Here is a 15,645-nt window from a genome sequence, read left to right as displayed (position 1 = left end):
TATGCACGGTAAGCGTGTGGTTGAACTGCCCTGCGCTGAACTGACAGCAGGCCGCAGGTGTGTGAACGCTGTGGTTTAACCCCATCCTCCGCTTAACACCCCTTTCGCCTTTGCAGCCCTCCGATGACGATACGGTCAGCCTCCACTCCCAGGTGTCTGAGACGGCCAGGGATCCGGGTCGCGGCGACATCCACTCGCTGCTTAACAAGATGGACTCGCATAAAGGTACACGCAGGACCTGCACCTTCCAGCCCCATCCCGCCCCCCCTCCCCGCTCGCAGGCTCCGCCTCTCTGACGGGAAGAGCAGTGCGGACCCACCGGTCCTTGTTTCGACAGCTGTCGCCACCTTAGCGCGTCCTTCAAACACACGTGTCATCTTTGAATAATCTTCAGATTTAGATTAGGCCAGTGGTCACGAGTGTCCCTCCCTGACCCTCAGGTGCTTGATCTCTTTTGACTCGAGTATTCAGATGAAGACCATAACGCGATTTACAAAGCATATGCAACATGGGTTTGCTGTGGTGTGGGGAAATACTTATCTTGTGCCAGTCCTGTCCTGCCCTATTTCACCAGGAGATAAAGGTTTTCTGGCTGAAAAGCCAGTGTTTTTGGCTTGGGATCCAGTGCAGTTTGACTTTGATTGTGCAAGAGCTTCTTTCTATGGTGTGTGTGTGTGTGTGTGTGTGTGTGTGTGTGTGTGTGTGTGTGTGGTATCGTTACATCTTTGGTGTCTGAAGACCTAGGCTGCTGATGAATATACCATGAACTTTTTGCTGAAGCCAAGAGATGTTTGTGCAGTTATGCTCTTTTTTTTGCGTGATCATTGCGGCTGTGGCGTGGCGGTTGTCGGCGTTTACTTATTTTGCTCGGCTGGGGAAACAAGTTCAAATAGTCGGACTTGTCTGTGGGACACCTTATCTCTGACTGTTATCTCCAGTCTTATCCAGTGCATTTCAAGTGAGAGTCAAGACAGGGATGATAGCAATCTCATGGGCAGGTCTAAGAGGACTTCAGACACAGGTAGTTAGTATAATTTTTTTTTTTTTTTTTTTATGCAATTATAGTTGCGTTATGTTACATTAATTCATTTTGCTGGCACATTTCTCCAAAGGAACTTGTTTTTGGATCATTTATATTTATTTTCCCATTTATACAACTGGGTAATCCTTACTGGAGAAAATAAGGGTAAACTAGGGTAGTTAGGGTTAGGGTACTACAGAAGAGCTTTGAACCTGGGTTCTCCAAGTGCAAAGTGATGGATCTATCGAGGCTCTAACCAGTCCGCTTCTAGCTGCCCCCTAAGACAATTGGCTTTCAGATAAATTATGGTGGCTGCTATGTTTGGTGGTTTTTTTTTTTTTTGCATAAACAATTGAAGTTTATTTAAAATTAATAGCTTACATATTGGTACCCCTTAACCCTACAGTTATTTTTCTGAATTTATTAAATTAAATAATTTTATTAATTATATTATTTAGGTAGTTATCCCATTGCTGTCATTAGCCACAGTTACAAGACAGACCTGTACTGTATGCAATTACATGAAAGTATAGAAAACAAGGATAATCATTAATGTAATATGAATGCTTATAATGAAAATACGCATAGAAAATCAGCTGAAACGTGCAGATATGAACCAGTAAGGGGGGTTGATATTGGTACCGCTTTCAATACATTGCTCAGAACCATGGAAATTAAAAAAAGAAAGCGCTGAAAAATCCACGGGGGGCGCAGTGGGTTTGACCGGATCCTGCTCTCCGGTGGGTCTGGGGTTCGAGTCCCCCTTGGGGTGCCTTGCGTCGTCAGACTGGCGTCCTGTCCTGGGTGCGTCCCCTCCCGCTCCAGCCCCGTGTTGCCGGGTTAGGCTCCGGCTCCCCATGACCCCGTATGGGATAAGCGGTTTCAGACAATGTGTGTGTGATAAACCAAATAATACCTGCTAATATATATTTACTTAGTGCTCATAGAGCATATATAAATATATAGTCCAGGGATGTTTGTGCAGTCATTTTGCCACCTTTGAGGAATGTAGTTATGGCAGTATTCTGTTATACATGTCGCAAGTGTTGAATACTGTGTGTCCTCTTTGTGTGCCGTGTAGATCAGGAACCCTATGACTTTGACCCGAACCCAGAGGAGGAGGCGGTCCTGTTGGAGGGAGACGTGCAGCACAGCGCCCCCTACGTGTCCTGTATAAAGGTGGCACTTTGTTTTCTTCAATGTTCTTCACAGGCTGCGTTCATTTATTTAATTCCCTGAGCACAGCTGCTTATCCGGAGTGTCATGGAAATATTCTTGCGGAGGTGAAGCTAGAAGCACAAAGAAAAAAAAAAAGGAAAAAAAAAAAAAACACATAGAACTGGGACTATGATGGAATTCAGAGCACGCTGTGTGTGTTTAGTAAAAATCAGATTAAACGGTGTTTGCTGATATGTGAAGGCCCAGAGGCTCACGTTTATCAATACGCTGGTTAAGAAATGCCGGGGCCTCTTCAAAATACTCATTTAAACGTGTCGTTTCAGGAGCTCGAGAAAGTGCTTAGCAAGTCGCACCACGGCAAAGACAAAGAAAACTGGAAAGAAGAATCTGGGTAAGTCGTCTCGGCCTGGTGTCGTCGGGAGAGGAAAGAGAGCGGTTTGTTTTTAGGGAACGTTCGTGGTAAGTGCTGTTGAGTTGAAACTGACTCATGGCGACCACCCGCGTGCCTTTCGCACCCTGGGAGAGAACGGAAGTGCTTTATCGTTGCCTTCTTCCGTCCGTTTCTTTGTACTGGGGAGGAAACCCAGGCGTCCCTAGATTCAAATCCAGATGTGAAACCACAGCTGGCTGTACCGCTTTAGTTATCCCTACAGTAATATTACCGCATTATGGTACAACATAGATGCATTTCACACATAATTGCTTAGGATTTGTATACATCTGTTTTGGCTTAGCATGCATGGTCATGCTCATACTGCGTATAATCCCCAGGTGGGAGCGGTGAAATGATCGGAACGTAGGAGCACCGAGTACAGTAGAATGGTTAATGTACGGCAACATGCGATGTGAAAGTAATACAATCATTGCATACAAACACATGCAGTACATTTATTTCTTTAGCTGACACTTTTCTCCAAAGCAGCATACAATGTTACACACATACACACACATTTTCTGAACCGCTTGTCCCCTATGGGGTCGCGGGGAACCGGAGCCTACCCGGTAACACAGGGCGTAAGGCCAGAGGGGGAGGGGACACACCCAGGACAGGACGCCAGTCTGCCACAAGGCACCCCAAGCAGGACTCGAACCCCAGACCCACTGGAGAGCAGGACCGTGGTCCAACCCACTGCGCCACCGCACCCCTTATTTACCCATTTATACAGCTGAGTGATTTTACTGGAGTAATTTATGGTAAGGACCTTGCTCCAGGATACCACAGCCAGAGGTGGGGATCAAACCTGCAACCTTTGGATCAAAAGGCAGCAGCTCTAACCGCAGCACTACCAGCTGTCACCAGTAACATGATCAGAGCTGGAACACATGGCCTTTTGTTGTGGTTCTGTCCTTCAGCTCGGAGAAAGAACACCTGGCCGAAGAGGAGGATGAACTGAAGGAGGTTATTGACCTGAGAAAGATCGCCGTCCAGCTGCTGCAGCAAGAGCAGCAGAACAGGTAGGGCGTTTACCTGCTTGTAGTGGTGTGGTGCTCTGCCCCCGCCAGCAGCCAGCCCATGTGTCCTGTGTGAAAGTGATAAACCCGTCACTCAACGTTCCTCAGTGGCTGCAGACTGAACCGCAAGGCTTACTGATAAGGTTTCGGGGCGTTTCTTCTAAAAGGGGAAGAAAGAGGCTTTCGCAGGCTCGGCCGATAAAGGTGCGGATTTGCACGTTGCCTTTTGGAGCGTGAGAGGTGCCTTCGACTGATCGTGACCGGGACGGGTTCCGCAGAAGAGTGCAATCGCTTCGGAAGAGAAACGAGCCAGAATGCCTTATCTGACTGCCTTCGTGAGAGCCGGCGATTGTATGAGGAGTGTCTAGTCGCCCCACACACACACACACACACACTGAGGAACACACCCTTCACGCCAGTCAGTGGCTTTTTGTTCAGTGCTCACTCTTTTTCTGCTGACCCGTAACAGACAGGTGCCGGATATCGTTGGCATCTTGCACCGAGAAACCAGTAATTCTGGGTGAAACGGGCAAAATCGATTACGAACATGTCATTTCTCCTCTCGATCCCATCTGTTCTTCAGTCTTTTCACGAGTCTCCTCCTCTCACGCCGGTCCATTCGCTGCCGAACTCTCCGACGATTCCCCTTCCTTCTCTACCCAACCTCACTGTCTTCTGTGACTCTTTCTCTCCCCCCGCATCCTTGTTACCTTCCCCATTTCCCCTTCTAATGCTGGCGTCCATCGGCGCACGGGTGCTCTTGGCAACAAGGAGGCGGTCGTTAATTTGTAGAGCGGAGAGCCTTATCCACCGGCGCAGGGCGGCAGGCCGAGCTCACAGGTAGATGAGCGCGTGTGCGTGTGTGCTTTGTGCTGGACAAAGAAGAGCGCCTTGGGTTTCGTACGTGCCCTGTGCTAATCGGTTTCCCTTGGGCTTCAGGTTCCTCGGTCATGCGGGGAGCGGTTCTAACAGTAAACAGAGAGCGGCTTGTCAAACCATAAAGAGGTATGATTCAACTCATTGGTTTATTCCTGTCCTGATCTAATCTCACCGCTGTGTGATGTATAGAAGCGTTCTGTTCTGTCTCAGAGGTTCAAAGGCTGCTGCGAGACTCCGCTGTCACATCTGTATATTTTTAGTGCTTATAACAAAAGGAATAACGTGCATATTTGTGTTTCGAGTTTGCATCATGCACTAAAAATGCCCTCATGTGTCTGTAGGGGCTCTGTTGGTTTTTACCCTTTTGTTAACATAGAGTGGCCACCCTGTGATGTTAGTGTTAGAATAATGATGAGAAAGAATGCTATTTCTGCAATGACTTAGTGTCTCACAGCTATTAATTTCCAGCCAAAACTCACATTTCAGTCCATTCCTGCCATGCGGTCCGAGATGATGGTCTGCTCCACCACCTGTCCCAAACTCATAATGCGGTGACGAAGGAGAAAAGCAAATTTGTGCCGTTGGCTCGTTGGCCGTCCAGCCCTGCTGTTGTAACTTTGATAGGACATTTAAACTTGCCGATGCCTATAATAGCACCCCTTAGACTGAACTTGGCAACTTCTCCTTCTCAGCCCTTCATTAGAAGATGGAAGCCCGACGGTTACGAGCCTCAGGGGACAGGTACGTAAATTGGTCTTCGCAGACGTGCAAGGCCTGTGGTTCATTTCACAGTGTTTACTGATCTCTGTCTTTGCGCAAGACCTCTCACTGCAATGAAGTTCATGTTTGTCTTGTGTTCTCTACCAGCTGTCTGGGAAGAAGGTGCTCATGAAACTGCACTATGAAAGCAGATGATTTGTCAACTTTTTTATGTGGTTCCTCGCCTTTGTATTTTCTTGGCCGTATACCCCTGGACCATAAGTGGTATAATGGTCAAGGAACAGTTAGTTCTTTGAAAAAAGTAAATTAAATAACAAATGGGTCTGATTCAGCAGGGTGAACTGAAGACACCGTAACGTAAGCGCACTTGCGGTATTCGGCTGTCATACATTTTGGTTTGGGTATGTTTTTCTTCGGTGTATGGTGATTTTTTTTTTTTTTTTTGTGTAAATTAAATTTTTTTTTGCTGTTTGTGTGCAAAGGGGGGTGCGGTGGTGCAGCGGGTTTGACCACGTCCTGCTCTCTGGTGGGTCTGGGGTTCGAGTTCCGCTTAGCGTGCCTTGCGACGGGCTGGTGTCCCATCCTGGGTGTGTCCCCCTCCCCCTCCGGCCCTACGCCCTGTGTTGCTGGGTTAGGCTCCGGCTCACCGCGACCCCGCCTGGGACAAGCGATTTCAGACAATGTTTGCGTGCAGTTTTGTTTGGAGGAGGGTAACCAAACCAGTGTAAATCACCGAGAAGGTGTCTCGAATCGCCTCTGATTTTTTTTCTTTCAGCGCCTTTCCGCGGACTGTGGTGACCCAACCCAAAAGCCCGAGCTGTCGGACGCAGAACCACGGTGGACAGACGTCCCTCCGGCGCCGAACCAAGGTGACGACCGGAGACGGAGCAAATACCTGAGGAAAGACTACCTGAAGGTACCTTTGCTTCACGGGCCTTCAGCCAGAGAGGATGCTTTACCAGCATCTATCTGCTTCCAGGCATTCTTTGTTTTAGTGTTTAGTCATCGCAACCACTTTTTTCCTCACATCAGTGTGTTTTAATATTGCATGAACTGATGACTCCTATCTCTTTTTTTTTTTCTCTCTCATTCAAAATATACAAACTTGTACCATGATAGTCCGCTGAGTACTTCCAGTTTTCTTTGCGCTGCAGGACACCGAATCATTTCTCAGAGCCAAGTAATTAAAAGCATTCCAGAAGTCTCCTAAACTTCTTGGGAAGAGTTTGTCCAAACTCTCTGACAACTGGAAAAATTCACTTGTGCTCCGCCCAGTACTTTGGGGACCAACTGAAGATAAAGTCAGCATTCAGTGAGAATGCTTGCTACATTTCTAATGTATCTTGTGACAGAAGTACACATTTGGGCAATAACAGGGGTCAAGGTTGCTCTCTTGCAGCTACGTAGTACCTGAAATGGGGGGAATTCTGAGATTGCGTGATTGACGATGTTGAGTGGTGTAAATTCTCGTAGAGAGCCGTAATGTTGAAAATGTGTTCTTTCCCCATTGGATTGATCATGAGAATAGCCAAACTGTGGTTTTTTTTTTTTCCTTTCACCAAGAAATGCTGTAAACAAAGTAAACTGAACCAAACAAGTAAGGCAGAAGGAAAGCTGAGTTCTTATCTGCTGCTCCTTCTCCATGCTGGTGTGCATTCCACTGTGATTCCCTGTCTAGTGTAGAGATAAATTATTGTTTAGCAGATTTATGTATTTATATACTCCGGCATCTTGCAGTTAGATGAGCAATATTTAGGATTGGCTATGGCCTGGGTCATGTGCTGCTTTTCCCTCCTTTTGCAGTACAAATGCCAGAGTGCACGGAGAAACTCATGCAGCAAGGACAGTGAGAGCGAGGTAAGTTTTTGGTTTGTTGTGAATAGTTGCACATCAATCACGAGTATTTTTCACCTTATTCGTGTCTGTGCAGGTCTCTGTGTATGGGTGTGCCCTATATGTTTTTCTGTGTGTATACACACCCACGTTCAAATTGGTCTCTCTATATGTGTGCGCGGCGTCAGCGCTCGTGCTCATTCAAGAAATCTAAACAGTTTTGAATCGCAGTAAGCTCATGGGTCATAAAAACCTTTTTTTTTTTTTTTTTTTTGTCTCTATGTTTTCATTTTGCGGGAAAGACTTGGAACATGCGTGCTTGTGTCCTTTCAGTCGTGTTACGGAGCCTTAAAAATCAGAGTTGAAAGCTTTGCTTGAAAATTCGGGGCTTTGCGAAGAGTATTTTTGTTGTTGTTCGGAGTATTTCTTGTGCAAAAATTTGTATTTCAAAGTACTCCGCAGCAATGTGCCTCCTCAAAGGTTTAGTGCAAGAAACAATTTGTCGCAGGCCCCAGAGAGTAGCGAGGTTGCCGAGTCCGTTTTCCATAATGAAACGACTGTTGCTCTATAGGAGCACCTGCTTGATTCATTATAAATCAGATACGCACCATGAATGCTCCTTTGAATAAAGAAATCTACAGAAAATAAATGAGGTAATCAATTCAATCGAAATGAGCAAGGATACGGAAATGACCGTTTCGAGTACTTTTGGATTTTGTTGATTCCAGGTGTGTTAAAGAGATCTTTTCTTTGCAGGAAGGAATACGCTCTGCTGAGTTCAGTTCAAATCTTTCAGTGTTTGGGTTGAAGCCGAGATCAGGTAAGAACCTCCATATCTGTTCAGAGAAATTGTGATATGGCGTGGTGTATGTCAAGGTCTGGTGCTGGGTAGTTTGACAGTGGCTGCAGAGATTCATCTAACCTTGTCTTTATTGGCGGAAGACCAGAATCTTTCCCCTGGACAAGTATAACCGCCCACTGTAATGAGTTTCTGTAAAAAGTGAGTCAGTTTGGAGTTCACAGGACCCCCCCGGGTGCCTTCACAATGGCACATGTTCTTATCACAACCACCTTGGGATTCTACAACTGGATTTTGAATCATGGTCCTTAGGGAGTGCACTGTTAATAACCGGGCCACATGGTCTTCTTACTCAAAATATACTTTTCTGTGCAGATGCAGGTGTCCACGCTACTCTTTAATACATGTTTTCACTGCACAGTTTGTGCTTCTCACAGGAAAATGTCAGGTTACTCAAAGGAAACCTTCTTCCTTAGAAATGTGCTGGCTTTTAGCAAGCTGACCGGCCGACCCATTTCAATAAGTGCTTGTCCGGAACGGGGTTGCGGTGAGCCAGAGCCTATCCTGAAGGCAGTGGCGGGGGGGCGCACCCTGGACGGGACGCCAGTCCATCGCAGCGCCACAACTAGGTACCCAGGCACACAGGCGGGAAAAGGTACTGGAGTAATTGCAGGACGAGCACCTTGCTCGTGGGCACTAGAGCCGGAGATCAAACCGGCAACCCGCGGAGCCAAAGGCAGCCGCCCCAACCATGACGCCATCAGCCGTCCCTGTGTTCAGCAAGCAATTGGCTTAAGTATTTACCCTACGCAAAACCCATTCTTCATTCTTACAGAAGAAACCAGGAAGAAAATGCAACATTCCCAGAGGCCCACTCACTTCACCTAGCTTGTTTGGATAGTCAATAGTTCTGTTGCATGAGTCTGTTCTGAACACCTACCAGCTTTCACGTAAATAATAGCTTTTTTTCTTTGTTCTTAATAATTTTCCTTCGGTGTCTTTGTATTGTGGCCTCAATATTTGCAGTGATTTAGTTTGCTTTCGCTGGCTTTCAGGAATTTCGGATACCTGGATTGTCAGCAGCTCTGTTGCCTTTGCTTTTTACTGGTAGTATAGTGGTTAGAGCTGCTGCCTTTGGATCCACAGGTCACAAGTTCAAATCCCACCTCTGGTTGTAGAACCCTTGAGCAAGGTGCTTACCCTAAAATGCTCCAATAAAAACTATGCAACTGTATGAATAGCTAAATAAAGAGCCTTATCATTGTAAGTCACTTTGGAGGAAAGTGTCAGCTAAATGAATAAATGTAAATTTATGACCTGTCCTTCTATGGAAACCTTTAAGCACCTGAAATAGTCTTGTTCACTGAGGTCTCTGCGATGCAGCAATATCCTTTTGAAATGACTTGAGTAAAGATGCTCATAGGATTGCACAGCACCATCATGCTTTATATTGATATAAGTTTCATTACTTGTATGCATGCACTTGGTGCATTGCAAACAATCACTTTTTGGTTCAACTGAGTCATACAGTAAGGTTTCTTATAACTAGATGGCTCTTTGTCTGCTGCAGCAACCCTCTGTTACTTAAGCAGTGTATTTTTGCTTCCAACACCTTGGTGAAAAATGTGTGTGGGCTGATAACACTACATAAGAGTTCATTGGAAGTCGCTTTGGAGAAAAGTGTCTACTAAATAAATAAATGTAAATGTAACCATAATGGATAGTTTGGGTTCAGCTGTCTTTTATGGCCACATATTACATTTGCAAATATAGGTTTTGCCATGTGCCTGTTTCCAATAAAAAAAATAATTTAAATCCTATCTGTCTCTGTCCAGTGGTGACATTTACGATAAACATAGGGTTCAACAAAGTGGTGGTTGGCTTCTTTTAATAAACCAGACTTGTAAACAGTATCATTGGCTTGGACATGGACTGTGAAAGCTCAATTCCCTCTCCCTCTGGTCAGCTTTTACATGCACTCAAGGACATCTCCAGCACGTCTCCAGGCAGACAACAGGTCACACGAGACTCCTTTTTGGCTGTGCACGCAATATTGTCTTCAATCGTAGAAACCGCCCCCCAACTTTCTTGTGGTTGACAGAGTGAAGTACTGTTGTTTTGGCTTCGCTCTTCCTTCAGGCATCCAGTGTCCAGTGTCACCGCCTTCAAGCAGCTGGATGAGGCAAATTCCAGAGGGCCCTCTCCATCACATTCTGTCTCGTCCAAAGAACTCCCTCTTTCACTCTTCTAACACTTGAATAGTCTTCCCCTGTAGGGGTGCTTGTTGGCCACATGAGCACTTCTGCATGCTTTGGAAACAACAGGGTTCCCCTTAATTGTACTTTCCCAATTTTTTAGCTTGTATTTCTATCAGTCAGAATGGGTTGCAGCTGATGTAACTGACACTAGAGGGGAAATGATCAAACCTTTGGGCTGTGGGATTTACTAGGAAGCTGGTAATTGCAGTGTGCACACTTTATTATTACAATGTTATTGCATTACATATGGATTGTGCGGCTCAGCATTCCGGTGTAGGGTTGGTTCTCATTCAGGATGTTGACCTGCGGGGTGTGCCTGCTCAGGGGAGGTGTAAGGTGACTCCCAAAAAAATGTATCAGAATTGCTCTGTTTAATTTAGAGAACGGAAGGATATATAAACATTTTCACTTTCAGATCAGATACAAAGGTGAAAAGTTTAAGAATCCCTGGTTTTGGTGGCATTTATCTGTCCTGAGCCAACAGCCTACTGTCACATCCCACGGGGTCACTGCCCCTCCTGGTCAGAGGCGGCGCCACTCAGTGCCGCTAGCTAACGCTTACCTATCACCTCACAGTCTCGTAGGACATGGAGGTATAAAAGGAGCCAGCGGAGCAGAACTAGTCGCGGATTCTTAATCAGCAGTTCTCTTGTGCTTCGTTGGCGATTGGTAGTCTCTTGTTCCCTCAGTTTGTTTCCTAGGTGTGCATGTTCCAGTCCCGAGTGCCCGTCCCGTCAGTTCCTGCCTCTTGTTCTTCAGTCCTGGTCCATCGTTCCTGTCCGGTATTTCGTCACGTCTCAGGGTTGCGGTCAGACTCACAGATTAGCGTTTCACTGTTCACCGTAGTTCCAACACCGTGTGTGTTTCCTGGTCTCGTGTTTCTTGTTTCACTTCCACCGAGTGTCTTACAATACTCACCGTACACGTCTAACCTCACACTGCACGTGAAGTCATTATATATTTCGTCTGTGTTTGGACGTAATAGCAACGCGCGTCCGTGTCGGACTCCCGTCCGGACGCTACACCTACAGACCTCCTACAGTATATTGTGTTTTTTGTGATATTGTTAGTGTGATTTATTGGACTAAATAATATTTGTGTGAATAATTGGTAATTTTGGCTATGACTGTTGCTCAAAAAGAAGTTAAACTTCTCACTAAAATGTAACTAATGTGATTTGTTAGCCCTAGGGTAAAAAAACAGTGGTTCCACACCCTTAAACAGGTGGCTCATACACTAGAAAACCAAATGTCACTTTTTATTCTAAAAAACAAAAGGAATAGGACAAAAAGAAAAAAAAAGTTGTGCAAGTCTTGCACAAAGACCATCTGTGGTTTTTGTGTTATGTTTGGCAGGTTGTTCTTGGTCGCCTCTACCAGGAGTACGCCAGTACGGTAGTGTACAGGTCTTCCCCGATTTACGAAGGTTCGACGTGCGATTTTTTTCGACTTTACGATGGTGAGCTGGCAATAGACATTCAGTAGAAACCGTACTTCGAATTTTGAACTTTTTTTTTTTCTCCCCGGACAAGCGATACTCTCTTGCGATGCTGGACAGCAACAGCGATTTGCATCTCCATCTGCCACTTAGAGGTGTGTACTAGGTGTATTAAATGCATTTTCGACTTATGATGGGTTTCAGGGAACATAACTCCATCGTAAATCAGGGACCACCTGTAGAGGTTAGAAATGCTGCCATTGGACCCAAAGGTTGCAAGTTTGCATCCCATCTTTGGCTGTAGTGCCCTTGAGGAAGGCACTTATCCTGAAATTGCTCCAGTAAAATTACCCAGCTGTATAAATGGTTAAATAATTGTAGGTACCTGACAGTGTCAGTTGCTTTGGAGCAAGGTGTCGGATAAATTAGTGTTACTTTCTGATCTTCCGATCTTCACCTATTTCTTCACATTTTGGATGGCACGCTGCTGCAACGAGAAGCGCTGTTGTTTCACGGTGCCTGAGTGGCGGAGGAGGACGTGGGTTCAATCCTTGCTCAGTCTGTGTGGAGTTTGCATGTTCATCCAGTGTCTGCGTGGGTTTCCTCTGAGCGCTCCGGTTTCCTCCCACAGTCCAAAGATGTGCTTTCAGTTGGATTGCCGGTAGTGTGTGTTTGTGTTAGACAGTGTGTGTTTCGCTGGCGTGTAGAAGAGACTCGTCGTAGCCGGAGTACTTTCCGAACCCAAAGCCCAGGAGCTGTGAAGCACCATCAGCCACGGTGTTACTCTTACTATCACATAAAATCCCGTTAAGAAAAGAGCCACGTTGTTCCTATTTCTTTTGCGAAACCGGAAACCAAGCTGTTAAGTTTTTATGGCATTCGTCCATAAGCCACGTGTGCGAATACCTCATGCACCTGATCCATGACCTTGCCGTACCTCGCTGTGACCTTTGGCCCTTCTACTGTTGCAGCCTTTTCCCGAGGGACTCGACAGGATTTCAGCAGCGATCCCAGTTTCACTATGCGAAGAAAGATGGAACACTTAAGAGAGGAGATGGAGCAGATACAACTGCTGCGACAGGTGAGCAACACGTGCGTAGGACCTGGCGCACGTCACGTGACACTAGACACCATAAAACATTGGCCTGTGTTCAGTATGCTTCTTGGGTTTTGAGAAATTGCTTACAGGAATAAGTCTTCCAGTGAGTTTTTCCTTTAGCCATCTGAAGAGTACTGATGTTGACACAGGCACATTTACATTTATTCATTTAGCAGATGCTTTTCTCCAAAGCGACTTACATCTCACAGAAAAATACAAGTACATTCCATCAACAGAAAGAGAGACTTGGATGCAGACATGTGATTGTAAGCACGATTAACTTTTTAAATCACATGAGTAGCTGCATACAGGTTTAGCCATTATTCAACAGTTATACCTGAAAGGTTATTGAGCATAAACAATTACACATTAACATGCACTTCAGAGATCAGGGGAGAAGTGAGTCTGGAAGAGGTGAGTTTTAAGACCCTTAAATGTGAATGGCCGGTAGTTTAGTGGTTAGTTACTACTTTCGGATCCAAAGGTTGCAGGTTCGATCCTGACCTCTGGTAGTAGTACCCTTGAGCAAGGTATTTACCATAAATTGCTCTTGCAAAATTACCCAGCTGTATCAAATGGTAAATAATTATAACCTTAACATTGTAAGTCACTTTGGTGAAAATTGTCAGCTAAATGAATAAATGTGGAGAGAGATTCAGCAGTTCTGAGTGGGAGGTCATTCCACCACATTGGATCAGAAGCCTTTGTGCTTGGGATCACCAAGTGGGCAGAGGAGGAGGAGCAGCATAGCAATCTGGGTGGGGTGTATTGATTGATGAGGTCTTGTAGATATTGGGGAGAAGTTCCATTGATGCTTTTCATAACCAGAGTCTTGAGTTTTATCCGGGTAGCAATAGGAAGCCAATGCAGAGAGAGAAGCAGGGGAGATATCTGGGACCACTTCGACAGGTCAAACACAGTTTGTGCAGCAGCATTCTGTAACAGCTGTTGAAGTTTGATAGCAGAAGCTGGAAGGCCAGACAAGAGAGAGTTGCAGTTGTCCAGGTGGGATGTCACCATGGCCTGGACAAGTAGATGCCTAGAGTCAGTTGTTAGATGGGGCGGATCCTGAGGATGATATGTAAGATGTATCTGTAGGTCCAAGCTGTGGCTTCAGTGTGCTGAGAGAAAGACAAATTTGAGTCAGTCATTACTCCTAGGCTCTTAGCTGAGGAAGCAGGCAAAATAAGTCAGTTGTGCAGTTTGATAGAGTTCACGATGGGAGTACAGGCCAGCTGGGAGGTAAAGTATCTCCATTTTGGAAAGTTTGAGTTGTAGGTGGTGATCAGGTAGTCGGGCAGAGGTGTCTGATAGGCAGGCATCGATGCGTGAGGAAATGTCTGTAGCTCCAGGTGAAAGGAGAGGAAAAGGTGGGTGTCATCTGCGTAGCAGTGGTAGGAGAATCTGTGAGAGGCGATGACAGGGCCAAGGGAAGAGGTGTACATTGAGAAGAGTAGGAGACCCAGTACGGGGCCCTGTGGGACGCCAGTTGAGAGACTGAGGGGATGATTGGACTGGGAAGTATCTGACACTGCCAGTAGAACTGTCTCGGTGGAGAGCGTGTCTTCACAGGAAGGTCCGATATGATCAGGGCAGGCAGATGCCGAGAATTTGTTTGCGATTGCATGATTACACATTTCCGCTGCATTACTGACCACACCCTTTTTTTGCTTATTAATAGTAACTGTAATGATACTGTTCTTCGCTTCTTTTTTTTTTTTTTTCCCCCCCTGGTGTTAATTTTGAGTTTTGTCCTGTTAGTGCTGGGTTTACTTCTGAAATGGAAGGTGGCTGTCTGGCAGAATTTTAATGTGTATAATTTTCAAAAAAAACAGCCATACACATAACTACCATTAAGTTCCTTTTCATATTTGCATGTTAAAACTTTGTGAAGTACTCAGTGTGCCAACAAGATGTTATCCTTGTGGGGACAACAAAATAGAAGTTGTTTAAATGTAGACATGGAACTCAGGTTTACATTTACACACACACACACTGTCTGAACCTCTTGTCCTATTTGGGGTCGTGGGGAGCCAGAGCCTAACCTGGCAACACAGGGCGTAAGGCTGGAGAGGGGAAGGGACACACCCAGGACAGGATGCCAGTCTGTCGCAAAGTACCCCAAGCAGGACTCGAACCCCAGACCCACCAGAGAGCAGGACCCGGTCCAACCCACTGCGCCACCGAACCCCCTCAGTTTACATTTATGTAATACAAAATATGTATGTACAGTTACAGATTTTTGGTAGTGTAGTTGGCAGAGCTACTGCCTTTGGGTCCAAAGGTCACAGGTTTGATTCTCACCTCCAGCTGTAGTACCTTTGAGCAAGGTACTTCCCCTAAAAAAATTGCTCCAATAAAATTACCCAGTTGTATAAATGGGTAAATATTTGTAAGTACAGTAGCTTAACATAGTAAGTCACTTTGGAGAAAAGTGTCAGTTAAATGAATAAATGCAAAAACCATAGAAGAGCTGGTTTTACATCACATAGTGGTTAACATTGTACATGTGTCACTTTATACTGGTGAATGTTTTCCCCTCCATTAATTTATATGCTTTTTTCCAGCAGCAGAACCTGGTCACAGCAAGCTGTTTACTTTCAACGTCTTCGTCAGCTTGTATGTCCTGCTGTGTATAGTAAAGTTATCTGGATTGCCCTGCAGAACCTGGAGTCCAGGCTGAAGGTGCTGCTACCAGAAGATGTGGGTGCTGCCTTGATGGATGGCGTGGTTCTCTGTCACCTGGCTAATCACATTCGACCCCGGTCCGTGGCCAGCATTCACGTGCCCTCTCCCGCTGTGGTGAGTGCCTTTCCACTCCTTAGTGCATGCACTGAGTCTGCTGACACCCATCATCTGTAATGTCTAATATCATGGTGCCACTAGGTTTGATTAAGAAAGAATTGGCAGTTATTAAAATCAGATACGTAGTCCTTTTATCACAGCAGCAGGAAAAAAAATCCTTTTT

The 15,645-nt window shown here is 45.6% G+C and overlaps 1 protein-coding gene across 6 annotated transcripts in view; it reads left to right on the top strand.

Moving 5' to 3' along the window:
- lrch2 (leucine-rich repeats and calponin homology (CH) domain containing 2) overlaps positions 1-15,645 on the top strand; it is a 48,467-nt gene that overhangs the window by 28,280 nt on the left and 4,542 nt on the right. For 5 of the 6 annotated variants that reach the window (XM_029251006.1, XM_018752080.2, XM_018752079.2 and 2 more), the window contains 12 exons: positions 117-225; positions 2,103-2,200; positions 2,524-2,591; positions 3,554-3,655; positions 4,424-4,492; positions 4,592-4,657; positions 5,224-5,272; positions 6,027-6,167; positions 7,055-7,108; positions 7,841-7,904; positions 12,550-12,659; positions 15,342-15,479. In XM_029251006.1, coding sequence (XP_029106839.1) covers positions 117-225; positions 2,103-2,200; positions 2,524-2,591; positions 3,554-3,655; positions 4,424-4,492; positions 4,592-4,657; positions 5,224-5,272; positions 6,027-6,167; positions 7,055-7,108; positions 7,841-7,904; positions 12,550-12,659; positions 15,342-15,479 — 1,068 coding nt within the window. The remainder of the gene's footprint in view (positions 1-116; positions 226-2,102; positions 2,201-2,523; positions 2,592-3,553; positions 3,656-4,423; positions 4,493-4,591; positions 4,658-5,223; positions 5,273-6,026; positions 6,168-7,054; positions 7,109-7,840; positions 7,905-12,549; positions 12,660-15,341; positions 15,480-15,645) is intronic. The other variant, XM_029251007.1, reaches the window with a different exon arrangement.

Source organism: Scleropages formosus, chromosome 4, assembly GCF_900964775.1.
Source record: "Scleropages formosus chromosome 4, fSclFor1.1, whole genome shotgun sequence".
In the NCBI taxonomy this organism is placed as follows: domain Eukaryota; kingdom Metazoa; phylum Chordata; class Actinopteri; order Osteoglossiformes; family Osteoglossidae; genus Scleropages; species Scleropages formosus.
This window is presented reverse-complemented; position numbering and strand designations above follow the sequence as displayed.